General features: G+C 40.2%; 1 protein-coding gene across 1 annotated transcript; it reads left to right on the top strand.

Moving 5' to 3' along the window:
• Positions 1-1,581: 1,581 nt before the first annotated feature.
• Positions 1,582-25,058, top strand: rrn3 (RRN3 homolog, RNA polymerase I transcription factor). The gene is made up of 17 exons (XM_082530502.1): positions 1,582-1,883; positions 2,108-2,164; positions 2,238-2,327; positions 4,181-4,310; positions 5,174-5,233; positions 5,375-5,438; positions 7,973-8,042; positions 8,561-8,659; positions 10,135-10,230; positions 11,634-11,757; positions 12,445-12,575; positions 17,051-17,181; positions 17,281-17,468; positions 18,602-18,710; positions 19,016-19,168; positions 21,205-21,289; positions 24,414-25,058. Exons 1-17 carry the CDS (start codon positions 1,788-1,790, stop codon positions 24,561-24,563), a joined length of 1,833 nt encoding a protein of 610 aa, XP_082386628.1. The 5' UTR covers positions 1,582-1,787; the 3' UTR covers positions 24,564-25,058.
• The last annotated feature ends 2,412 nt before the right edge of the window (positions 25,059-27,470 follow it).

Below are 27,470 nucleotides of genomic sequence, written 5' to 3'. Positions count from 1 at the left end.
GTGCTGTGATGAGCTCTGAAACCTGACTGAAACTCTTCAAATAAACCTCTGCAGATGATCTGTTAGCTGTTTGACAACTACTCTTTCAAGGATGTTTGATATAAAGGAAGGTTGGAGATTGGCCTATAATTAGCTAAGACTGCTGGGTCTAGAGATGCTTTTTGAGTAAAGGTTTAACTACAGCTAGCTTGAAGGCCTGTGGTACATAGCCGATCATTAGAGATAGGTTGATCATATTTAAGATCGAAGCATTAATTAATGGCAGGACTTCTTTGAGCAGTTTTGTAGGAATGGGGTCTAAAAGACACGTTGATGGTTTGGAGGAAGTAATTATTGAAGTTAACTCAGAAAGATCAATTGGAGAAAAAGAGTCTAACTTAACATCAATGGTACTAAGAGTAGCTGTAGATAATATTACATCTGTGGGATGATTATTGGTAATTTTTTCTCTAATGAGTAAAATTTTATTTGTGAAGAAGTTCATGAAGTCATTACTAGTTAACGTTAAAGGGATGTTTGGCTCAACAGAGCTCTGACTGTTTGTCAGCCTGGCTACGCTGGTCTTTGCTTGCCCCCACCACAAAGGGTGGTCTTGCAGACGAGTCCCAAATGTGACAGCATCAGATGTCATTGGAGATAACACTGTGATGAGTGTGAAGCTATATAAAAGTCTCAAGATTTATTTATTTGTTGAGGATCATAAGTAAAGTTTCCAGTCAAATCCTTTATATAATTAATAGTTGTTTTTCTCTTTATTTAGTTTTAACTTAGCAAAGAATTTTCCAGATTTATTGCCTTGTTTAAAGCACTCCAAACACAGCCTTTGCATCAGAAATCACGTTTTCTTGTTAATTACTTTATTCTAGTTTTAGCTTTCTCGGGTTGTTAATAATGTGCTCTTGTGGCGAGGCAAGGCAATCATTAGGCAGCTTTTAATGATTTTATTTTTTGTTCTAGTTCTATTTTTCTTTTCTTATTTGAACAGTAAGATATTATTTAAAGTGTTAGAAAAAATACTGTTGTATCCCGAATTCAAACTGGGAGCTGTTTCTAAAAAGAGGGACCTGGAAGCTGAAGGCTCTGCCTCCCATTATATTTTTAAATATCCCAGGAATCACAAGTAAGCCTGCAGTGTGAGAGCGAGTGCTCCATTGGGGTGATATAGAGTAGTATGAGGTCTTTAATATTCATACTGATATGTGCTTCTTTGACAGTGGTGCATATAATTTGTTGGATACATGAATTTTATCCAATGATAATAATTTGGCTGACTTGATAGAAATGTATGTAAATGGCTGCATGCTCTGTGATAGTGATGTGGTATCTTAGCTCTAACCTTGATTTAATCTGTTTACTCTGCGTTTCTTTCCTTTTTTGTTGGTTTATACCAGCTACATTTATTCTCTTTATTTGTTCGTTCGTTGTATTTGTTCAGCCTGTGTTATTGTTACGGTGTGAGCCTGGACTCACAGCCTTTGTTTGTTTGTACATAAGCTCAATAAAGTTACTTCACTCAGGTAGGAACCTTCCTGAGCGAAATGGATTCCTCGAACGTCCCCCTTTAATGTGACGCTGCTGCTCCGAACAATCACTTCCGTAAACACGCAGTTCTCTTCCTGTTACTTTCGCGTGGTTTTGTTTTCCGGAAGCGTGATTCCTTTGATCAAACTAGTTAACGCCACAGTATCGAGAGCTGTACGGTGCGAGAGATGTAACGAGCGAGTCTCCTTTCCAGCTCTGTCTTTCAGCTTAACAAGCAAAGACCAGCGTTAGCTGCCTGGTGGGTTATGGAAATAGACGGTCGAGACTTTCTGAAGACCCCTTCTGTGAAGACGGTCAGGTTTGGAGGTAGTGTTGCGGAGACGTTAGAGAAACACAAACACGTGAGTTGTATCTTAGGGTTGTCATTCTTGGAAAACGATAAAGAGAGATATTAGGGTTGTTGATTTTGGTGACACATCCACGAGATGGTCCACTACGTTATTAAATGAATCTAGACCTTCCTGCTGGCTTGTCTGTGGATTCTGCTGACCTTCGTAAAGTTGTTTACAAACACCTCTACGTTTCTTACGGTTTTGGCGAACTGCTGTTTCTGCTTGTTTTTAAGGGAGACTCGAGTGATTATGAACTCCTGAAACATCAGCTGGTTGATCCTGAGATAAAGGTAAGCGTCAGTGTGAGGGCACCCTGTGGTGTGGTGGACTTTGCTTCTCAATGAACGCCCTCTCCTCCGACAGGATGCTCAGATCATCAACTGGCTGCAAGAATTTCGGTCTAGTGTGACCCACCTGACCAAGGATCATGAACAGCTCATTTATACTATACTGGTGAGTGTAAATATTAACATGATGCAAGGAGAAGAGTACTGTATTTACTCCACCGGGGGTCTGAGTTGATCTGAAACAAACATCACATCAACAAACTGTATGCTGCTGATTAGCCTGTCAGCATGGCAAGCAGACGGCTCAGCAGCAGGTGTACCGTTGCCTCAGTGTCCGCCATTGTTGTGTAGTGTTTAAATGAGCTCATTTATGGGTGTCGCTGTAACGAACCCACGAACATTGAGGTGGTTCTCAGTTATATTGTAAAATGACCAAAACCGAGCAGAGTAGGTACGAGTGGAAAAGTGGCATAAGCTTTAATTTTTAAATGGATCAGAGCTTTAATATGCAGCTTTAGACCTAAACAGCAGCTCTGAGTGCAGGCAGTGCACTAAATGACCAGGTTAACCAGTTTCTGCAGCATTAATCACATGTTGCATTTTACCACTATATTTATATGTTCTGTCGATTTTTACATTTATTTGATAATGTTTCTGTTGGAGCTGTGATGAATTTTCTGTTTACTGTGGGATTTTCACATGACATGTGAAATGCCCATTATAGTTTAGTTAGATACTGCCAACACCACCCCTGTCATGTGAGTGCGCAGGGCAAACCCCAAGTTAACTTACTCACACCAATCACCACAGTTACAGAACAAATGTCACCTGACACAAAAACATAGAGTCAAACACAGGATGAACTGTAGTCCTCATGTGTGGGGCCCACCTGCACACTGAGCCGTAACACCAGCCGTCCACTCCATCAGCAACAGGCAAAAAAAGCGAGTGCAAGACGAACTGGCCTGTGTAGGACCTGCTGCCTCGCAACCCACCCAAACTGCCCCACAACTGAGAGAAAAAATGAATTTGTTTGATCTTAAACATGTAAATGTTAAAAAATGTATCCAAACAAAGTCATCAGGAATTTGGCAAATACTTTTTCACAGCACTATTATAGCCTAAAAACAGGACCAATGCTGTTGCTGGCATCTTGTGGCAGTAAATTCAAACTTTGAATGAGGCAGTCTGTCATTATAGACTCATTCAAAAAGAGGCTGGAAATGCCTTTTATTTTGTTTTCTCTAATAAATAAATGCCTATTGCAAGCCACACTCATAATACCTTGATTAGTATATTTTTATTATATTGTCATGACTGTCATCACATATTTCTTTGAAATATAAAATTAATATAACTTATAACCCAGCCCTGCTCCTTAGTGTGGGTGAGAGATCATTTGCTTTTTAAAGCAACGTCTTAAACTAGTGTGTATTAATAAAACAAAGAAATTAAATTGAGCCAAGAAAAAAGAGGGTAGATATACAAGATATGGAACATGTATGCCTTCACCACCTCATTCCAATATGAAATTCAATTTTCTTTATATTGCATCAAATCACAACAGCAGTTGCCTCTACAGTCAACAGGGAAAGTATTATTGTGATCAGAGCTTAGAGAGAACGCTGACCCGTTGTTCTTAGTTGAATCCACACCCATTTAGCCTTCTGCTCCTGTAGTAGCCAGACAATAACCCTTGATCACTGGTTCCCCCACCAGCATTCAAGTTTGAGTCAGGACCAATATTAGAGTCAAATATAAAATGAAAAAAAAATTCCCAGGAAAAGCCGTGGTTGATTTAACATGGACAAACCTTTACAAGCCTTTTGTCAGTATGATATGCTGCTGGTAATGTGTCATCTATTCTGTCATTTTGGTGCACATTTTAAACCCTTCATGTGGTGTGAATCAGCAGACGTCCAAAAAGCTGATTGTTTCAGCATATAAACACACTGTGTGTGTGTGTGTGTGTGTGTGTGTGTGTGTGTGTGTGTGTGTGTGTGTGTGTTTGTTTTATAGAGGCTTCCTTGGCTGGGCCGGAGCCAGGCTGTGGTGGACGAGTACCTGGCCTTTCTGGGTAACCTGGTGTCAGCACAGACTGTCTACTTGTGTGCCTGCCTTAACATGGTGGTCTCCCACTTCACCCCCAGTATGTTACTCTGATGGTATTGAATTAATCATGATTCATAAACGTGTTACAGTAGTAGGCTTGTGATGGTCGACAGGATGGAAAGGAAATACATGCTGTCAGATGTATATATGTGATAAATAGTCACAAATTCTGTTAGATGTGGAGAACAAACAAAAGTCAAGAATATTTTCAGGTAGTGCTGTGCTTCTGGTGACTCGGCTCCATGTTTGCACATTTCTGTGTAGTCGATGATAGACCTTTCCCAGCTTCAGTCTGAAAAAGAACACCGGTCACATATAATTGTGTTATCCTTTTAAATTAACACCAAACATTGCAAGTTTATGAGGAGCAGGACTGATAACTTTCACTGCTTAGCTCCTAAATTAATGTTAGTGTTATATTTTTAGCGATCGCCACTAACTTAATGGTAACTGAAGAGATGACTTAAAGGGTTAAATGATTAATGCTAATGTGTGTGCCGGCCAGGTTAACTTTTATGATAACTGTTTAATACTTCATCCATCCATCCATCTTCATCCGCTTTATCCGAGGCCGGGTCGCGGGGGCAGCAGCCTAAGCATGGCCCATGTACCTGAAACATAAGAACATATTTAATACTTCAGTGTTGTGGAAATGGGAACTTTACTAACCCTTGAAATTCTGCATGTCAACTCCTCCTCCGTGTTCAGGTGTAATGAGGGGAGGGGTTGTGTGCAGACGGGCAGCTGTGTGACAGCTGGATGAGGCAAAGGCAGTGTCTGTACTGTAACCAATGAGTATCTGATCTGATAGTCAGTTTTTGACAACCCTGTACAGTATTGTTGTCTTTCTTGTTGTCATCTCTGTTGCATGATGGAGAAACAACTTGTGTGTTTTTTCAGAGAGAGTGACCATCTGTGAAGGAGGAGTGGATATCTCCGATTCAGATGATGAAGATGAGAGTAAGTTTTTTCTCTTCTCCTATGAAGTGGTGGTTTCAGACATCTTAACCTTGCAGTGGTTCACAAAGAAGCGAGATGCAGGTGTGCTTTGTAAAGCATCGTTATGTTCACTAAGAGCTTGTATGGCTTTTTTTTTTTAAGATCTACCCAGAAACTTCGATCACTGTCACCAGGCGCTGCAGCTCATCATCAGATACGTGCCCTCGTAAGTCTGTGTCACCTGTTATTCTGCTGGCTGCTGTTTTTGGCCTTTAAACTCTGAATTTGTACACTTGAGCTTTGATTCATCACTGGACTTCTCTGTGGAGGACCCCGAGTGACAAAATAAATTATTTAAAGGCACCATTAAATAATTCATTAACATTGGAATTAATTAAATAAATATTTAATTACTTAATTAAATGCACATTGATTTCATTTAGAAGCATTTAATAAATTATTTATTTATTTCAAATTGTACTTAATTATTCCATCCATCCATCCATTCGCTTCCGCTTATCCTTTTCAGGGTCGCGGTGGGGCGCTGGAGCCTATCCCAGCCTATCCTATCAATAATTAAGCCTATCCCAGCTTAATTATTGACACATTTAATTCATTATTTAATAACATTAAGCATACTTGTTTCAGTCGCCCATTCTGAATCATAACTAACATTAAAAACATGTTTAAGGAGAAGAGAGCAAATAAATAATCAGTGATCAGTAATCTTTATAGAAAGAGACATCACTGGTTTCTGTCATGTAGTAACTGTTAGGTTTACGTGTACAAAGCTTGTGAGACACAGATTTCAAAATGTTTGACTAATATTTTAATTGTGAATATTAATCATGAGGCTAAACGGGCAGTCCAGCTGCCGCCATCACGGAGTGAGGTCAGCATATCCAGGATATCTTTCGGTTATCTGGAATCACTGACCCTAACACTGGGAGCAGGATAAACGGTCACATGAAGCTGGTTATCAGCTCTCTGAGTTAACTCAGCTTCACGGGCACATGAAAGTGTCGGCAGCATCAAACGAATCTAACGGTCATCTACGAATCGAATTCCATGGCAATCGACAATGCCACGCACTGTCTGCGCAGTGATTTTAGTACAGCATTTAAAACATGTTCCCCACATCATTCTTCAAACACTTCAAACATGCTGTAAATAAAAGACTGAGTGAAAACGTGGCGCTTCCAGCTGATTTATAATCGCAATGATCAAACCTGCTGTTTGAGTTTGTGTTGTCTCAGCTGCACACTCGCTGCTGTTTAAAGGTTAAGAGCAAAGATTTCATATAAAACACAGACTCGGTCTACGTACACATTTGACATGAGGTCAGTAATTAGAGTGTCTGTGTCCTGTTCTAAGATCATATATGTAAAATTGTTCTTGGCCAACATGAGACAGTTAAATATAGTTGTGTCTGTGACTTTATATTACTGATAGCCATCAGGGAAACACAAAGACTGGAGGCAGACGGGCTGTTTTCATCATCAACACATTTCCATGTGGCACTTTTGTAACTTACTGGCGATATGAGTGTTTACGTTTTTCATTACAAAAAAGTTGTCGGACTTTTTAACTAAAGTTAACTTGGAACACCGGGGCTGTGAGCTCGGTACACTCTGTTCACAGTACGCTCTGCTAACAGTCAGCTGGAACGTTGCCGGAAACATCATGTTCTATGTTGACAACCTGACCAGAGATGTGAAGATTACGCCACTACATTTTGAAATGCATTCTGGGATACCTGCTTCCCCACACTACCACCAGTTCATAGTGATTGATTATCTAGGATCGACCTGTCTTGATTAACTTTGCACAGTAACCAATCAGATGTTAGACAAGCTGCAGCGGCAGCATTAACCCCGCCCCCGGGTTTGCTGGGTGAGGCTGACAGATAACATTGATTCAAGAACACAGCCGCAGGGCCAGGAGTGCCAAAAAAATCATTAAATAATTAATTACATTTGTCATTAATGAAATAATTAAATGTGTCATGAATTAAATACAATTTGGAATAAATAAACACATAATTTATTAAATGTTTTAAATGAAATGAATGGGCATTTATTGAATTATTTAAACATTTATTTAATTAATTCCAATTTTAATGAATTAATGAAAGATTTAATTAATTATTTAATGGTGTATTTAATCAATTCCTTTTGGCACTCCTGGTCCTCCATATTCTTTCAACCCCTTTGTGTGTAAAGGTTGTAATGTCTCTAGTGCTGTAACTTCACAAAACCTCACAAAACCACGGGGTTGGTGGTACTGACCTTTAATAAACTGCAGTATTGTCCACATGTTCACATGCTAGGTATGTTTTTGGTAGTCATAACATGAGCAAGTATGATATAGATATCCAGCTAGCTTTAAATCTGGCAAAATCCCATTTCCAAATCTGCCCACGGATTTGATTTAACTAGCTTATCTTTTCCCTTTAAGGTGGTATTCTTATCTTGTAATTGCTGCAAGTGTATTTCTTCCCTTTTGTCTCAGCAGGCTTTATTATAGTATAACTTGCTTTCTTCTTCTTATTTGACATTAATTTACCTACTAATACAAACAAGTAGCCACTAGCTTGTTACTGTAAAAAAAGTTATCTTGTAACTAATGTTGTTGCATAAATGGATACTTTGTATACACTTTGTTTTATTTGATGTCAGTCAGCCTGCATTGTGATTTTCACCCCTCGTGTTACATTTTTTAAATGTTTTTGTAATGTAAAGATTTTTCCTCTTCTTTTAGCACAAGTCGCTTTCTGATGCCCATTTTGCAAGAAAACTTTCCCTTCATACAGAAATCCTCAAGAACACTGGTAAGATACAGGCAAGACCCTGACGTCCCCATACTATTAATAGGCTGTGGTCTATAATTTAAAGAGTCCACTCTGTCTTCTTTGTAGATCATTGTTAAAACTTCTTCCTTCCAGGAGGTGCTATTTCCCTTTTCATTTCACCTAATTAAATGTCCTTACATAATTTCATCTTTTTTGTTTCATTATTATTTTGTTTTAGAACTCTTGCTAATAACCTCTAAAGTTGTATTTATTGTAGTTCATAACAGACTGGGATCTCTAGTCTTAATAACAGCTCTTTCAGCTTAATGTGTTTTTATTGATCCTTTGAGACGTCATTTTGTACCTCTGAATATTTTTGTGTGTGTTTGTTTGTTTAATTTGGGTCCTATCAAAGGCTTTTTAATGTAACTTTTTGTAGATTAGACATTGAGGAGATTAAAAAGACTGTACAAAATGGGACGTCATCAGTTTTATCAAAAAAGCTTTTGATTCTTTTTCAAAGTGTACGTCTCTGTTAACTGATGGATGCTTTACAGGAGTGTTACGTCCATAACCTCCTGAGGATAACAGTGTACGTCCCCTCCATTCGACGAGACCTACTTGAGCTGATCATTGGAAAACTGCTGAAGCTGGATGTGAGTGGTGCACCTCCAAATTCTGCTATTTGTAGTTTAATTTGAACGTAACAGTAGTAACTCAACATGAGTTGTGTGGTAGGTGCTCAGGTAGGTTTATTAAGTTTTGGATAGTGATACAGTTTGTCTGATTTTGTCTCTGGTTATCGCTGTAGTGCAGAGCTTTCATTCAAGAGGTTTAACAAAAGAAGCTGCATCCATACAGGGAGTGATTCAGTCATCACGCATCATTTTGAGGCTCCAGTTTCATAGATAATCCTTTAATGGCTGTATCTCACTCAGCACTGTCCTGCACTCTTATTGGTAGTTGCTTCAGCGCGTGGAAGTTCAGAGAAGTTTCTGGTCCTGCCCTCTTCACTTCTCCAGCTCAAAGATAAGAGACAGCGCTCATATCCCACTGATTTGGTGCCTGTCCATTGGGTTTCACCACAGTGGAGTCTGGACTGTTTTCTCTGCTTATGTGCCAAATAACCATTTCATGTCTTTTTCGAGTCTCGGGTGCTGTTTGGCAGTGTGACTGAGACCTGCAGTTTATGTCCATAGAAATCACCAGCATGAGCATGCACTTAGTAACAAGACAACCTAGGTCACAAGTCAATAATTGTGTTATTAACATCAGATCTACCGCCGAGTCCTGTTGAACTTGTTAGCCCGTGGAATGTGGAGGTAGCTGACAGGCCAAGTCTCTGGGAAAGGCTGAAGCAAAAATGTGGGTATGGGAGTAATTCACTGAGAGCCTGGAGCAATAATTTTGGTCTTCCTTGAGACGTTTCTGTCACATAACTTCCTGCTCACCGCATCACTGGTTACCTTTTGAATTCAGAGTCCATTTCAAGATTGTGGTTCTGACTTTTAGAGCTCTTCATGGAGAAGCATCAGCTTACATCAGTGAACTTTCATAGCTATGCATCTCCAGCAGGTTCCTGAGGCCTTGTGATCAGGGCCTACTTATTGTACCTAAACTAAAAGAGACAGAGCTTTTGCAACAGTAGCCCCCAGACTCTGAAACTCTCTCTCCCTGAATTTGATATATGTGTACTCTGTGATTCCACCGAGTCACAAGTGGACTTGATTAATGTGGAATCACCGACAGTACCTCCGGATCAACACTTGCCAGGATACTGGAGAGGAAAGTATCAGTTAGTCGAATCTTGGATCCAGGAGGAACAATGCGGTTATGGAACACATGGGACTTTAGAGAGACAAAATTACACAAAAGTATCATCTTTCAAAAACTTATGGACCTTGTTGTATAGTCTCTTAGAGGCCTGTCAATACCAAAATATGTAGAAACGTATGCATGCAAATAAATTAGTCATATCTGACTTATCTGTTGCAGAAGGACATGTTCAGACATAAAATTGATCAATTCATTTTTTTCTGAACAAGTAGCATCAGTTCACACATCACCTGCTGCTTTCTTCTGGAAACTGGTGAGATATGTCAAAGGTGCACATGTGTGCGGTACATTTTAGGTGAACGCATCCCGCACACATATTGAGGAGGCTGAAGAAAACCGAGTGCAGACCCAGAAAGCAGAGGAGCAGACTGAGGAGTGTCTTTTTGACATGGTAAGAGCCAGCAGGGTTTGATGATAGTAATGTTTTTCCACAGATAAAATAAAAATGACTTATTCCAAAGCATATGAATAATTGTCATGACAGTGAATAAATTAAATAACTTAAGAAGTCAACGTTTTCGGCCAGCATGTATGAGAGCTCAAATGAAACTGTAGTTGGGTTAGGTTATTGGACATTTTTGGCACATGTGAAATCTGATGTGCAGGAGGTGACATGTTGTTTGTTGATTGTTGTGCTGTTAAATCAGCGACAGTTTTTTAAAACCAAGTTTTCAGGCTTTAAGGGAAAAAACACCAATATAGAAAATGTCAATAAATGTACTTTCTGCGTAAAACATAACGACTCTGCACAAAAAGTCAGGCTGCTGTTCTTTTAAAAGGTTGAGTCTGGGTGTACTAGTGGTGCAAGTGTCAGGCTGTAGTGGGTGTAGGGTTAGGTCAGTGCAGTGGTTTAGTGTGCAGGTGATCTTGTTTAAAAAGTTCAGGGCAGTTGAGGAAAGATGACGAAGGGAAGATCTCTGTTCCTGCAGTAACTCATAAAGCCAAATATGCAGATGATGGAGATGGCTAAACTTCACTGCAGTGGACCGGAGATGATACGCTGCTTTCCAGTGGCCCATAGGCTGTCCACAAGGTGCACAAAGTCTCGTTTGAAGTTCACAGGCTGACAGAAGTCATTAGTATGGACAACGATTGCAAAGGCCTTGTGGTTTTCAACAGCTGCAGATTAGTTGGAGCAATATCTGTCACACAGACACCAGCAGAGCACAAGGTACGGCCACACGTCAGACCATAGAAGTACCAATACCAACCACCATGACTTAATGCAGTCTTGGGAGCCGATGAGGTTCAGCCAGGTGGCAGCAGTAAGGCTGAGTCAGTGGTGTCTGTGAGGCAGAAACCAAGATGGTGTCAGAACCTTCATACTGCTCTGGAGCAGATGATTGTTCCACACCTTGGCTGGTCTTTCAGGTGACCCCGAACTGGAGAGCGTGGTATGATCTACATTTTCCATTTAATAACATTTCTTGATCTAACATTCCTGGTGTTTCATGAGCACAGAGAGGTGTGTCACACTTCCTTTGCTCACATACTGTCCTCCTTTATACGTTAAAGACCCAGTAATTCATTCAGTCTTTAAGTCTGTGGTTGAACCCAACACCTCGCCACTGAAACTGCATGTGTAAGGCACCACATGAAGTCATCTGAACATGAGACCTGGGTGTGTTGGACTATAACTGAAACATCTAAGTGGACAGCCTGAATAAAACTATTCCTAGACATAAAATCTAAATAAGGAAACATGGGCAGCGTCCTGGACCCAAATTTGAATTTGTTCTCTTTATTCTTTCTTTTAATCCTGATAACCTCTGTGTGTATCCGGGTTTCTGTTAGGATGAAGACGTGTCAGCAGATGAGCCCACCAGGACGACTGTGATGGCCCATCCAGTGGCAGAAAGACTAGATACTCTCATGGCCGTGCTTATGGCTTACATCAAGGATGTCTGCTACGTTGATGGTAGATGCAGAAAAAAAGCTTTTTATACATGTAAATCCATAAATATTTGGACAGTGACTATATTTTTGTCGTTTTGTCTTTATATACTACTAAAGTGCATTTAAATCAAGCAACCTTTGAAAAGGGTTTTATTAAATAAAAATGGCTCCTAATGCATTCATGCACTACTTTAAGTAATTGAATTGAAGCTCAAAGCCTGATTCAATCACATCTTTATTGATTGATTTTAGTCCAAATACTAACCATTGTTTAACCCTGACTTCTTAAGATTAGACCATCTTTTCTTTTTTTTTTTTTTTTTTTTTCTTTTTTTTTTTTTTTAAAAACTTTATTTAAAGTAAACAAGTTTACATATAAAATGCACATACACATACAATTACATATACAAAACCTTGAGCACATACAAAAGGGAGAAACAAGGAGGAAAATCTAGCATCTGAGTCCACACAACGCTCACAAGACAGTTTTAATTCGTTCCAGGGGAAAACTTTCCCAAGTTTCAGGTCCATTGTTCGTCTTCTCCGAAGGTCTGTAATGATATGTTTACTCACCACATCACCATCTTTTCCAGGCCCGACTGATACTGAATCCTTCAGTTTCTAAACTTTTGTAATGTAGGAAGATGGAGAATATTTATACTAAGCTGTACGTTAATATTTTTATGTATTGTATTGTCTCGTGTTTCAGGGTCTTTTCATGCGGAAAGGACAAAGGAGCTGTACAGAGATTTGTTGACTGTATTTGACAAGCTCATTCTGCCAACACATGCTTCTTGTCATGTGCAGTACACTCTCTTTTACCTCTGCAGCTTCAAACCGGTCAGTACTCCCCACATATACTGGGACCAGTTAACTTTGGTTTTTGCATTTTACTGGCAGTCTGGGTTTCAGCGACGAGATGTACAGGCACAGGAAAGTTTCCAAACTCTTACATCTTAGATAAAGATAAAATAGATAATTTGAGAATGATTTTAAATTCAATTCTGGAGAAGAGAAGCCATATATGAGAAAAATAATAATAATAATAATATTAATTGTGTCAGTCCTCTTACTGTAGCATTCTGGATCAACTCAAGGCTTTTAAAGGAGCATTTGGAGCAGCCTGGTAATTAGAAATTGTAATATTCCAGCCTAGAAGTAGGATAGCTTTATCTGATGTAAACACCACTTTCTGCATCTGTAAGGGCTGCTTTACCTCACAAATGGCACAGTATGACAAAGTACAGCTGGTGTGGGTGCCTGTGGAATCAGGAGACAGACACTATCTCTACTTTCAAGATCAGGCTTCAAACTTTCCTTTTTGCTAAAGCATATAGTTAGGGCTGGACCAGGTGACCCTGGATCCTCCCTTAGTTATGCTGCAATAGACGTAGGCTGCCGGGGATTCCCATGATGCACTGGGTGTTTCTTTGTCACCTTTCTCACTGGGAGGTAGAGCTGGGCGATATAAGATTTTTTCATATCACGATATGTTTTTTTCATTTCAGGCGATAACGATATCTATCACGATATAAGCCAAATAACTATATTTGTAAGATTTAAATGTGCCGTTGCTCACAAGTAAAATGTGAAATAATCAGCAGCTTGTTTTTATTTAAATATTTATTTCCCATAATAAGTTCAACAGGGTAGATGTACTTAAGGAACATGAGACTTTTTCAGATAGATAAAGGCAAATATTGCAAACTACACAAAAGGCAGCCGCTAAAGCGTTTAAGTTTCAAAATAGAACAGACGAAACAGACTAAATTGTCAATTCCACTTAGAAACAAAATATTAATTCTAAAAATAAATCTTAGTTTGTTTTACAGAAGAACAGACAAAACTGACTAACTTTTGTCAATATCAAATAAACTGAGAACTAAAAGGAAATTCTCAATCTCTCCTTGTTGTATAGCTGAGCTTTTCAAACAGTTGTAACAGTTACTTTAGTCTGACAAAAGCCGAATGACGAATTAGCGCTTCCAGTCAGAGACTGAGCTGCACAGCTTTATTGTATTTCCAGACTTGCTTTCCGCACATTTACAGTGCAGCTACTCTGTTTTTGTCAGACTTGAAATAGCCGAAATACCTTCACACTACGGGACTTCTATGGCTCTTCTGTTCAACAATCTCTCCGGCGTTGGAACCATCATCTGTTTTCTCTTCGGTCACGCTCTCGTTGATTTTTCTCTAGTCAGCGCACTCACTTCCTCCATTGCCGCTGGCTGCTTCCCAAACAAACACACATGTGCGGCTTGGCACTTGCGCTGTACGTAACAAGTCACGTGACGTGACACTGTGGCTGTGATTGGTTCGGCTCTGCACTACTTAATTTGGATTGGCTGTTCTTTTTTTCTTTTTTTTAAGAGGACAAGAGCGGTGAGGCCTATCGCGATAGTTTAATTTTTCTATCGAGAAAAAGTTATTTCGCGATACATATCGTTATCGTTCTATCGCCCAGCTCTACTGGGAGGGTTTAAAAAAATTGATTTTCCGTTTCAAATCGAGTTTAGCTTGAATAAAGCCACATCGATTCATTCAATCCTAAATCCATTTTTAAATATAAATGTATTTTGCCAGAAACTCGGGTTAAAGCTCACGAAACTATTTCACCGCCACCAAACAGCTAAAGCAGTAAATGAGAGCAGGAAGACGGATTGTGCACAAAGATGTAAACACGGAGCGTGGATGGAGCCCCGACAGCACGTGTGCAGACACGTCGCTGCTGAACGCCGACACCTCACAGACTCTGATGCTGCAGGTTTCATCACTCGGACCAAAATTCACTGAACCAGCAGCAAAAGAAGATCAAACTACATGTTTGATCAACATCGTCATTAATTCACTCGGACTTTGGCTGTTTAGCTTCCACCACAATAAGATCTCACTCCCTGCGCAGCTCTGTCTCTCTGTGTACTTCAGGAACAGCTTCCAGTCTCAGATCTCTGTTTTCTGCATTATTTGTACTAGAGATGGCACGATACCACTTTTTTATGTCCGATACCGATACCGATATCATAAATTTGGATATCTGCCGATACCGATATGAATCCGATATAGTGTTTTTTAATCAACAAAACAGTTTTTTTTAAATATCTTGCTGCATTTTGTATAAGTTCATACTCAAGTTTAAAACAACAACTACACTAAAGCTATTCTGTTATACCTATATGCAAAAAAAAATATTTATAGTTCAGCAATACTGATCAATCTAATAAACTTAAACCTACACCATCCTCCCTATTCTGGTATTTTAAAGAGTACTTAGTGTAAATATTAAGCAACCTAACTAATAGGGTTCCAACTCCCAGCAACAACAAAAATAAATAAATAAAAAATAGGGAACCACCCCTCACGCTCCACCTCATGATGCTTAATCGACGTAATCAACCTTAATTTGATGCAGTGTGAAAAAAAATGCACAGAAATCAATTATTTTTCAAGAAATATTAAATAGATTCAACATCTTTCTTCAACAAAATTGCAGACTGCACAGATGGTACCTTCCCAAAGGAAAAAGTACTATAGCTTACTAGGGTATATATTAGACTTAATAGTCACTATATACAGTAATTGACTTCTATTCATTTTACATCAAATTAAAACTTTGGGTGTCAGATAATTATTTATTAAAAGCTAGACATTTTAAATGAGAATAAGAAAGAAAAGTATGTCTTTGTGCCCCCTTTTCCCTGTTAATGCCCTATCGGCCCCCCTGGCTAAACTTTGCTAGATCCGCCCCTGCACAGTTACCAGCGTCAGCTACGTAGAAAAAGATCCTCGAGTAGAAACTAATAATAAATAAATTCTAACAACAGCTGATCAAGCTTAAACGTGCTGCTGTTGTTCAGCCGCTGGTTTCCTCTTTCTGGTGCAAAGTGGACCAAAAACAAACTAGAGACACGGACTCACGACAGAAAAGCCGATCAGCTGATCGTTAAGCAGTTTCATGATTGAAGTAGCAGCAAGAAGAGGCAGTCGCTCCATATATCGCTTGTTAAGCTTAACGCAGGAATGCTTTACAAACATTCAGAGATGGACTTACACACTTGCTTTACTTCTCTCGGGGATAACTTTGTCGGAGATGAAATGCCGGGTTGCTAGCGAAGCTCCAAATGCTATCCAGACCACCGACAGGTCCCGCATGCCACAGCCGCTCTATCACGTGATGCATACTGCTCCGACGTGCTAACGTCGTTCTGAGGTGAGTTACGGGGTGTTGCAAGTTTTGTGAGGTGCTTTCGTGATATTTAATGGATCGGATTACATTTTTTATTTTTCTCCGATATCCGATCCAGTAATTTAGGTCAGTATCGGACCGATACCGATACGTAATATCGGATCGGTCCATCTCTAATTTGTACAGCAAAACTTCAAAAACGACTCTGGACGAGAAAGCCTCATTTCTGCTGTCAATACTGAAGAAATGTCAACTTTTACAAAACTCTCAGCTGTGTCTCTAATCAAACCTCTGTGACTTCAGCAGCATCAGGTCATGTTCAGATGCTGATTCGTGGTTTTCTTCAGTTTTTGTTCTACTGCAGAATATTTTTAAGGCTGCTGTAAAAAGTCGGGCCAGGAAAATCTGCTTCATGTTTTTCTGTTTTATGCTCACTTACTTTGACACAAAGGCCTCTGCTGTGATGAGGTCTCACAAGTGCCAACTTTGTTTTTATACATAGATATAAAAATATGTATCTGATATGGATAATGATCAGAATTATAATATTTCTCTCTGAGTCCAAATGGAATCGAATTGAATCAATTATAGAAATGAGTGATGATACGCAGCCCTAATAGAGAGTGAAGAAGAAACGCTCAGTACATCATAGGAAGGCCCCAGCAGCCTATCGCAGCAGGGATGGTCACCTGATCCAACCCTGACTATAGTCAGGAAAACGCCCCACAACATGACACACCATTAGCCTGACTGATACAGGATGGATCCATCAGACCAGACTACAGTTTGCTTCTATCGTCCAGTCTTGGTGAGACTGGATCTGACAGGAGTGCCGCCCAGTGTGTCTCCTACTGCTGTTGTAGAGCTCTTCCATAGATTCAGGCTTTCAGAGTGCCCTGTCTCTTATATCTCAGCTGCCACTGACATTGCTACGCATATTATATTTACTCATGTTCATGGGTAGACTGGCTTTTTCTAAATCATCCTTGTCCTCAACATTCAGAATATATGATTTATAATGCATGTATTTATTTAGCTGGTTTATTCGTACTGACGTTTATCATTCATTACTTTGAGACTAAGAGCTTCTGGAGTTGTGTATATTATGTGTTTCCTGTGATATATGTCACAGGCCCTGGCAGAGGCCTTCTTGGATCACCTGTGGAAGATCCTGCAGAACCCGTCTCTGCCTGCTGTCCTTCGCCAGGCTGCTGCTGGATACCTGGGAAGTTTCCTGGCCCGAGCCAAGTTCATCCCATTGAGGTGAGTTTATGCGACACCTGCTTAAGACAGCACAAATGCAGCAGGTGCAGGTTTTTAACGGGTTCTTCTCTCATTCTGTGTCAATGATGATTCCTATAGCACTGTGCGGGCCTGTCTTGATTTACTGAGCTCCTGGATCCATCAGTACATCTACAGCCAGGACAGCTGTGGGAAACAAGTCTGCTGTGACGTCAGCTTGCACGGGCCCTTCTACACTTCCTGCCAGGCTGTCTTCTACACGATCATCTTCAGACACAGAGCATTGCTAGAGGCCAACATGAAGAAAGGTAGAATAGAAAACTTTGAGCTAATATCAGTTTATTTGTTTTAATTACAGGTAAAAAAACAACAACAATAAAATAGCATGGGAGCAAAAATTACCTCAGGCTGCTTGGTTTAATTTACTAAAATCAGTTAGATGTAAGCACAGGTTTCAGCAATGGGTCTGAATCATTACCTGATTTAACTGTCTCTAGTGTCACATTAAAGATGTCTCATTATGTATTTTAATGGCTTTCAGCAAGGCAATTATTTGAGTTCACTCTGTAGAAATCCCTTCATTTCTGGGATGGGTGCTTTCTCTCTTCCTGCGTGCCACAACAGTGATCCTTTTTAATTTTCATGAAGTAGATGGCTGTCAGATCTGTTGAGGCCACCAGATGGGGAACAAAGATTGTTTTCAAAGCACTGTGCTGACGCACCATGACACAATGGCACACAGCATGGTTTAATAATAATAATAATAATAATGGATTGCATTTATATAGCGCTTTTCGGGGCCCTCAAAGCGCTTTACAATGCCACTATTCATTCACTCTCACATTCACACACTGGTGGAGGCAGCTACGGTTGTAGCCACAGCTGCCCTGGGGCAGACTGACAGAAGCGAGGCTGCCATATCGCGCCATCGGCCCCTCTGGCCAACACCAGTAGGCGGCAGGTGAAGTGTCTTGCCCAAGGACACAACGACCGAAACTGTCCGAGCCGGGGCTCGAACCGGCAACCTTCCGGTTACAATACGAACTGCCAACTCTTTGAGCCACGATCGCCCGTTAGGACATTTCCTGTGACTCTTCTCCCTCAGATGCCTCAGGATGTTTCTTAGAACTTGGCGTTGACTAACTTTAAGCCTCTTAACTTGAAAACTGCTTGGTCATCACCAGAAACGATACTTTATGCAAAATTCCAGTCAGTTTGAGATATCCATGATAAAGAATAGCGCACAGTGTAAGCTGTCAGAATGAGGATTTTAGGGAAAATGGCAGACATGCTGGAATTCATTTAGACTGACTAGAACACATGAGCTTGATCAACTGTTTTTAAATCAGGTATGGTTTTTGTTTTTGATGCTCTCCGGACCTTTTGGTCACACCTTGTCGAATATGTTCTGACTCCTCCTCACTGGGTGTGTGTACGTCAGGTCTGGAATACCTGCAGAGTCTGAACCTGGAGCAGGTGGTGATGTGTCAGCTGAATCCTCTCAGAGTCTGCCTACCTTCAATCACCAACATGTTTGCTGCCATCACAAGGTGCACATGCCCCCAAATACCATTGACCTTCCTGTAATCCTGAACCCTCTAGATTATTTTCCAGGAACTTTTCAAGAACTAAATGATTATTAGACATGCTAATATTGAGGGGGCCTCTGGTCGACTTCAAGTAAAAGCTCTACATTTGTTTTCTAACTGATGTAAAAACGCTAAAGTGTACAGCATTGTCAGTAGATCACAGTGCACGCACTAGTGTGTAGACTAGAAGAAAGTCTTTGCATCAGTTATAAAATGCTGGTATTTTTCCTCCTCGTCATTCCTACCAGCAGTTGTTTTTGTTGCAGGAAGTACCAAGTGGTGTTCTGCTACACCATCATAGAGAGGAACAACCGGTGTGTGCTGCCAGTGGTCCGCAGCTCTGCAGGAGGAGACTGTGTGACCACCAACACCAACCCACTCGACAGTTTTTTCCCCTTCGACCCCTACCTGCTCAAGAGGTACACTCATTGTTTGATTTATTTCCATTTATTTTGGTTTACGCACTCAGCAGCTAGGCTTAAGCGACATTCTTCATACTCCGATTGCTCCCTTTGTTCCCCATCACCAATACTGATACCAAAGTCTCTGGAGTGGAGGGGTCGAGTTAATGTGCACCCATGAAGATGGTGCTATCCATCCTTCACTATGACACTGGTGCTGGGGAACACCCATGGGGGAGTTTATCTCCCACTTCCACCATGATGAGAAAAGAAAATTAGTACGAGAGTAAACAAACAGCTAAAATCATATTTGCTTGAAAGTACAAAACGTACACTTTTTGTACGTTTTGTACTAAATCAGCCACTTGAAGCATGTGACTTCAGCTCCAGCAGAAGCTGGAGACATGGGGAAAATGTAACTTTTCTCACATTAAAAGAAACGAACGGGAAGCTCTGCTACGTTTCCATTATTTTCCATACGTCTGTGAAGGTTCTCAGTCATCCAGGTCATCGTGGCTGGGTACTCTTCCTTTGAAAGAGCCAAGAGCCTCTTCAAAGGAAGAGTACCCAGCCACTGGTACAGATATGTGGACGACACCTGGGTCAAAATCAAGACACAAGAAGTGGAATCCTTCACTGCGCACATTAACGCTGTGGATAAAAACAGAAAGTTCATCAGGGAAGACACAAAGGACAACTGTTTGCCTTTCCTGGACTGCGCTGTGCACATTGAAGAGAACGGCAACCTCAACATCGAAGTTTACCAGAAGCCCACACACACGGACCAGTACCTCCTCTTTGACTCCCATCACCCTCTGGAACACAAACTTGGAGTAATCAGGACCCTACACCACCGGGCAGAACATGTTCCCTCTAAGCCTGAAGGGAAAAAGAAGGAACACACACATGTAAAGGAAGCACTCAAAACGTGCGGCTATCCTAAATGGGCGTTCTTAAAGTCAGCAAAGAGGCACAGAAAAGAAGACCAGACACCAGCGAGGGAGGATAAGAAGGACAGACGCAACAACATTGTCATCCCCTATGTAGCCGGTGTATCAGAGAAACTCAGGAGAGTTTTCTCCAAGCATGACATCCCGGTGCATTTCAGACCCAGCAACACGCTCAGAAAGAAACTGGTTCACCCGAAAGACAAAACGCCAAAACACAAACTTAACAATGTGGTGTATGCTGTACAGTGCAGCGAGGAATGCTCAGACCTCTACATTGGAGAGACCAAACAGCCACTTCACAAGCGCATGGCACAACACAGAAGAGCCACCTCCACAGGACAAGACTCAGCATCCATCTGCATCTTAAGGTCAAAGGTCACTCTTTCGAGGATGCCAATGTTCACATTTTGGACAGAGAGGACAGATGGTTTGAAAGAGGAGTGAAAGAAGCATCTATGTCCACTGTGAGCGACCATCTTTGAACAGAGGCGGGGTTTACGACACCAACTCTCTGCCATCTATAATCCAGTTTTGAGTTCCCTTCCCAGACGCCTTAACGCCCACTCACATCCTGGGCCATCTGACCTCAGGAATTCACATGATAAGGTGGGGCCAGGTTTCACAATGAGCTCACCCGAAACTCTGGCTGATTGGGACCCACACCCAGTTTCCCACCTTGGCTCAGGCGATTAGAGGATCATCAGGGGGTCCTTTTGTCCCTCTGTGGGGGGATACTCCCACTAGGTTTATATCTGGGACTCTCCACCATTTGACCTTAGAACTGAAGAAGCTTCTTGGATGAGAGGTGAATCGTCTTCAAGCAACTTACAGAAGTCCAGACGCTTTTCTTTGCAAGCTCCTTTGATTATTTTCCATACATTCATTGTTTAAGTGCATCTCGCACTTCTGTTATTCTGTTTAGTCCTCTTTCTACTATTTCCACGATTTAGCAGTTAAACCATTTTACTTAGATTATTTTACTCTTTCCAATATGTTTATTGGAAATTTGATTCCTGATTATATGGAAAAAACTGAAGCATGATAGTTTTCCCAGCACTTATGTCTGCACAAACAGGATTGTAAATATAAACTGTATATTTACAGGTCTGGTCAGCTCATTGAACCGTTGTACCAGGTTTGGGATGATCTATCAGACACAGAGCCATTTCCCACCAAAAGAGGGCAACAGGTAAGATGATGATTGTAACAGATTTATGAGGGGTTTTTTAAAAGTAGGGGATTTGGACAGGACAAAAAAATAAGCAGGCCTATAACTTCTTTTTTTTTTTTGTTGCCTGTCCCGTTTGGCTCTTCTGCATCAGAATTGTTGTCTAAAGGTGAAGAAAGATGCCCAACGGATTTACTTTACCAAATTGACCATACCAGCCGTGCCGTAATGGTCTATTTGATTCACCTTTTATTGTTTATTTTATTTTCACTTGCTAAACATGGGACAGATTTGACTGGGGGAAAGAAAAGGGAGAAAGAAAGAGGGAAAGAAAAACAGCAGGGAAGAGGGACGGGGATAAAGGGCAAAAAACAAAAACCAACAAAACTAACAGACAAAAAATACAAATATCGATCACCTGGATCAGCTGCTGAGAAAGAAAAAAGAGAAAACAAGCAGAAGAAAAAAAAAGAGCAACATAATAAACAACATCACGATGATATATGGGAATATAACAGTAAATACTAAATATTAAACATTATTGTGCAGCACGTAAGTTTGACAGCGCACAGTGTGCTTTGAATTTATTTATTTAAAAGGTTCCTTCATGTAATGATCTGCTAGAGCAGTGGTTCCCAAACTTTTTTTGCTGGGCCCACCTTTGTTTTACAAGAAAAATGTTCGTGCACATGCACACATCCTCCAACCACACGCGCCCATATTTTGCTCCATTGTGGTTTATTTCACACCTCAAACATTTAGTAAACAATTAAGCAAATACAATAATCTGCAATAAATTACAGGTAGTAAGAAAATAAACTACTAACTCTTTTACGCTACGTCCGCACCTACACGGGTGTTTTTGAACACGCAGCTGTTTCGTCCATGTAAACGGCGTTTCGAATCACCGAAAACTGAGATTTTTAAAAACTCATTTTTTTACGTTTCCGTGTGGACGAGGAATACAGAGTTGGTCACACAACGTCAAAGGTATGTGCCTTTTTCACGTCACGCTGTGGCCACGTTATTGTTTACATGGGATGAATTGCAGAATGACAGAGACAAAATACTGTTAATCTGACTGTCTGCAGGTTTTACGCGCAGGTACTGTCCCTCCATTTACAAAGGCAGAGGCGTCACAGTGTCATTATTTTACTGTAGTTGTTTTTTTCCTGAGTAATAATGTTCAACATTGCATCAATACATTTTTCAAAAAATGCTTCTCTGTGCAAAATAGGTTTAAAAACATAAACAGCTGTGGGATCCTGTTTGTCCGTGATTTGAACCGAGGGAACAAATCGTGTCAGGATCAGCCTGATGTTATTTGTATCCAGCTGTAACTTTTACTGTAGAAAGAGCAAACATCTCCAACATGTCAGGAGCAGTTAGTCATTACAACAAGTGTTTGTGAACTAAAAGTCAAGAATGTGGGATCCTGTTTATCTGTGATTTGAAGAGCCCAGCGCTGCTCCCGACACAGGAAAAACTAATCCTGCAGGGAGACCTACCTCGGCACTTGTGCAGGTGAAGCCAAAGGGAAGATTTGCTTCACCATGTTTTCTAGTCTTTGGCTTAGAATGAAGTTGCTCTGGAAACATTTTCAGCGATGCTTCATCTCCTGCTTTGCGTTGTCCCAGAGAGGTGGCGTCTGATACTCGACCTGAGAATCCAAAAGAAAATCCAAGCATCTTACCAGTCTTCCTAACCTAAACAAGAGAAAAGGTTTTAAACAATGGTGGTGCCACAAAAGCAGAAATTTCTGATGCACGATGGAAAAGCGTCACCTGCCAGTCTGGACAGGTCCCAAATTATACTCAGCCCTATTCAGTCTCCAAGCACTGATCAGCTGCCACCTGAAACAACAGACAAAATGAACAGTTACACACCCAGGTGTGGAGGCACACATACCATGCATAAAATTATAACCTGGTTCATAAACTTTTAAAGCACCAATGAACCTAACCCCACTAACAGTGCTAATCATCACACCACTGCGCTTCCCACTGCCTAACATGTAAAAGCAAAATAATGAATAGTTAACTTTTCTCTCTTTTATAGTTTAGAGATTATCAAGTTACATTTATGCTAGTATGATAAATGGACTTATGGTTCTTATATAGCGCTTTTCTTTTGTCTACTCTGCTTGAGCACTTATAGCACTTTTTACAATTTTTTCACACACATTTCACACACAAGCACTTTTTTTTCAACATCTAAGGGCTTTTTATCTAACATTCACTCTGAGTTGAACCTATCTAGAGCAACGTGGGTTTAGTATATTGCCCAAGGATACTCGGGCATACAGACTGGAGCAACCTGCGATGGACCACCAAATCTACCACCTCAGCCACACTATATATGTCAGATCCACAAACATAAACCCACACCATCATCTTTTCTTTTGTACCATTCTCTGGTGGAACTTTTGTTCACTTGCAGGTGCAGTGAAAGTGCATGCCTCTGACTAGAGAGCACTATCTGCTTCGATCATAACACAAACTGAGATTATATCTCTATAGCCAGCAAGGTGTATTTGCACTGGCACAAGCATAAATTCTTAACAGCATAGAAAATGTAGACATGACAAATACAGGCTTTTAATATTTGTGTGGAAAAGACCTAAAAGCTGAGAGAAGACAATAAAAAGAAACTAATAATAAATGCAGCTAAATTTGTCAAATAGCCAACATGTTAGCTGTTGGGCCTGCTGCACTGTGAAGAGTAGTACCAACGACTACTAGAAACCTGGCTGCACAGTTACAGGAGGCTGCTGTTGCTAGCAGTTGGAGGACCTGCTCAGGAGGTAGAGCAGGTCATCTACTGATCAGATGGTTGGTGGTTCGATCCCTGGCTCCCCCCAATCTGCATGCCAAATATCTTTCATATTAACCCATTGCAGTAAGAATCTGTGTGAATGGTAGTTAGGGAGCACTTAAAAGCATAGAAGAAAGTCCTTGTGTGAATGGGTGAATGTGACATGTTGTATAGAGCGCTTTGAGTACTCCAGGAGAGTAGAAAAGCACTATATAAGAACTCAATACTGTTCCCCCTCAGACTGCAACCAACTGCAAGGGGAAATATTAAAACTCATGAGAACATTAAAATGTAAATGCCTGACTGTGATTGTTCATTCTGTGTGTTTCAGGGCTCGAAGGAGGATGAGGATGACTTCCTATGTGGAGAGACGCCTCAAGCCGAGGGCATTGTGGGACTGACGCCCAACTCCTATGATTCAAATTTCCACAGTCCAAGCAGCTTAGGCTCACCACCCAACACCCTCCAGAGGCCATTTTAGTTTCATTTGTATGGCATGTACTAGTAAGGGCTGTTGACTTCTTCAAGTTGTGAAGAAAGACAGCAGATCCTGTACCATATGATGCTTTTATAAGCTCCAACCACAGTCTGAAGAACACCAGCCCAGGACAACATGGTTGTGACTGAAGCACTTTTTAGATCTGGGATAACATTATTTTATTAAAGTGACAGAATTCAGACATTGATCAGTTTTATGTTAATGTTCTTCACCACCCACAAATACTTATGGTAGTGACAGAGAGTGTGCACTAGTACTAAAATGTTCTCTCCAACCTTGTTAGTTTGTTTAGGTGTGTGTGTCTGTGTCTCCGTGCGTGCGTGCATGAGTGAGTGAATCTTTTCAATTGGGAAAATGCATGACGCTGCAAGTTAAAGCAGACTTAGTAAGAAACCATTGTGTACAGGTTATTTATGTTTAGTCATTTTCAAGTAACCAATAAATGAACTGCGACTTATGCAGCACTTTTCTACTCTATTTGAGCACTCAAAGCACTTTTGTTACTACAAGCCTTATTCACACAAACACTTTGTTATATTCCTGATCTCTTTTAACCTAAAATTCTCATACTGACAGTCCAATGCATGGATCGGGGAAATTCAGGACTCAGTATCTTGCCCAGTGAGAGTGAAGGTGGCCCCCCCACCTTCTTCAAATCCAACAAAAGTGGTATCAAAAGTTTGTGGTGGTTTGTGCCACTTTCATTTTAAAGATATTAAAGAAAATTTACAGAGGTCATCTGAGGTCAAGCAGCCCCCCCATTACCCAAATCAAACAAAATTGATGTCAAACATTTGTGCTGGTTTGTGCTGCTATCATTAGGTCTGTAATTTTTTATTATTTTTTTTATGTTTTTTGCCATTTTTTTCTGCATAAAGCTTTTAAGTAACTTTAGTTCTTTTCATAAATATAAAATAGTTATTACTTTTTAAATTTTTAACCCTTTAAACACCAGTTTGTTTGTCCGCTGCACTAGCTGGAAGACAACCTCAAATCTCGCAATTTTATATAATTGCATTGCTACTGAAATTTCTTGTATTATTAATAGTAGAGTCTGGGGCATGTAATTGATTCACATCAGCATTGTTTATAATGCATTGTTATTTTTGTGCAGTGACAGAAAAACATAAAAACTCCCTCACAGCTTGTTCGTGGCCAAAAGTGGCCACCCCTTGTTTACGTTTATAAAATGCTATAAAATTCATATGTATTAAGAAAAAGTTCCACTTTTTTTGACTTGTTTTTTTTAGATTAGCATCAGTGCTGTTCATCAAGACCAAAATTTCAATCAAAACCATAATTTTAACCCTTTAAATACCAGTTAAATCACATAATTTTAATGATTTACATAGGGATAAAAGTAGGGGTGGGTTTTTATAATCGATTTATCGATTAAAATCGATTCTGGCTTGGATAACGTAAAATCGATTCATTAAAATCCTGAATCGATTTTTTAATATTAATTTATTTTGCCCGAAATGCCAGAATCTCAGGTGAAAGATCACAAAAGTTCAACAACCACCAAACAGCTAAGACAGTAAATGAGAGCAGGTACACGGCTTCTGCACAAAGACGTAAACACACAGCGCCGACGGATCAGAATCAGTGAGATGTCGCCTTTCTCAGCTGACAGTCGGGGCTGAAAGCCGACAGCTCGCTGATTCTGATCCGCGGGTCTGCGCTGTGTGTTTACGCCCTTTTTTTTTAGCTCCCCAACTGGGTCTAGAGAGTATTTTAAATTCAGGGAATTTAAAATAGAAAGTAGCTCGTCCACAGAAGGACTGGTAGCTCCCCTTACGATAAGGCAGAGGTGGGACCAAGTCATTGTTTTGCAAGTCTCAAGTAAGTCTCAAGTCTTTATCCTCAAGTCTCAAGTCAAGTCTCAAGTAATGTCAGGCAAGTCAGAGTCGAGTCTCAAGTCACTGGTGTAAAAGTCCGAGTCAAGTCACAAGTCTGAAACTTTGAATTTCAAGTCCTTTTGAGTCTTTATATAAAAAAAAAAAAAAAAAAAAAAAAAGCATGTTGCAGTTATGCTAAATGTAAATATTAGACCATGTAATTTTTAAATCTGTGTTTTTCTCAACACATGACAAAATAGTGAACGTAGAAAATATACACAAATTGTGAAATTGCACCTCTTTAAAATGCAGCTCAATTAAACTTAGCTCCAAGAATAATTTTCACCGACAGTTCTGAGATAAGCTGCATGTTATTCTTGGATGCGGTTGTAGGACCGGCTTTAAAATCGCATGACAAAAATATCATACACATTTAAAAAAAACTGTATCACCAACGTAGCCTGGACAACATTTGCTAGTTAGATGAAGTCAGCTATCTCATCGTAGCATATTTATATGCATATTTATAATTATACGGTTCTTGGAGTGAGTGCACACACTCATGAAGTTTAGTAACTTCAGGTCACTGCAACAAGCCCAGGTACAGTTTACCGACGGATGGGTGCAGGACCTTGAAATGCACCGTGTAGAACGAAAGACCATCGTACGTATCATAAGTTTACCAGTCTCACAAATCGTCTTCATAAATACACATTCCTTAACCGTTTATTAATAGGACCTTTGAGCTCAAGTGTAATTAATTAGCAGTGGAAATAATTTCTGGTACGCATTACAGAAATGTAGCAGTGACAATAATACTGTATGCTGTAATCGTACTGGACAATTAGTGATACAAAAAACCTGTTTTATCCTGTGAATAAAAGTATATGTTTTTGTCAGTGTACCATAATAACAGAAGCGAAACACAATATTGTGTCAGGACAATTCACTATTTATGCACAATAAATAAAGGAGCATAGCGCGACAATTTCTGTTCAGCGCCAGACTTGCTTGTAACCTATATCACCAATTATGTTAAGAAAATGACGCA

Source organism: Aulonocara stuartgranti, assembly GCF_965226115.1.
Source record: "Aulonocara stuartgranti genome assembly, chromosome: 4".
Lineage (NCBI taxonomy): Eukaryota > Metazoa > Chordata > Actinopteri > Cichliformes > Cichlidae > Aulonocara > Aulonocara stuartgranti.
The sequence above is the reverse complement of the archived record's forward strand: the minus strand, read 5'-3'. Positions and strand labels throughout refer to the sequence as shown.

Excerpts from the sequence above, each read along its gene's own strand:
- rrn3 (XM_082530502.1), top strand. The coding sequence starts at position 1,788 with ATGGAAATAGACGGTCGAGACTTTCTGAAGACCCCTTCTGTGAAGACG. Across the intron at positions 2,165-2,237 it reads TGGTTGATCCTGAGATAAAG|GATGCTCAGATCATCAACTG; the intron begins GTAAGCGTCAGT and ends CTCCTCCGACAG. Across the intron at positions 5,439-7,972 it reads ATCATCAGATACGTGCCCTC|CACAAGTCGCTTTCTGATGC; the intron begins GTAAGTCTGTGT and ends CTCTTCTTTTAG.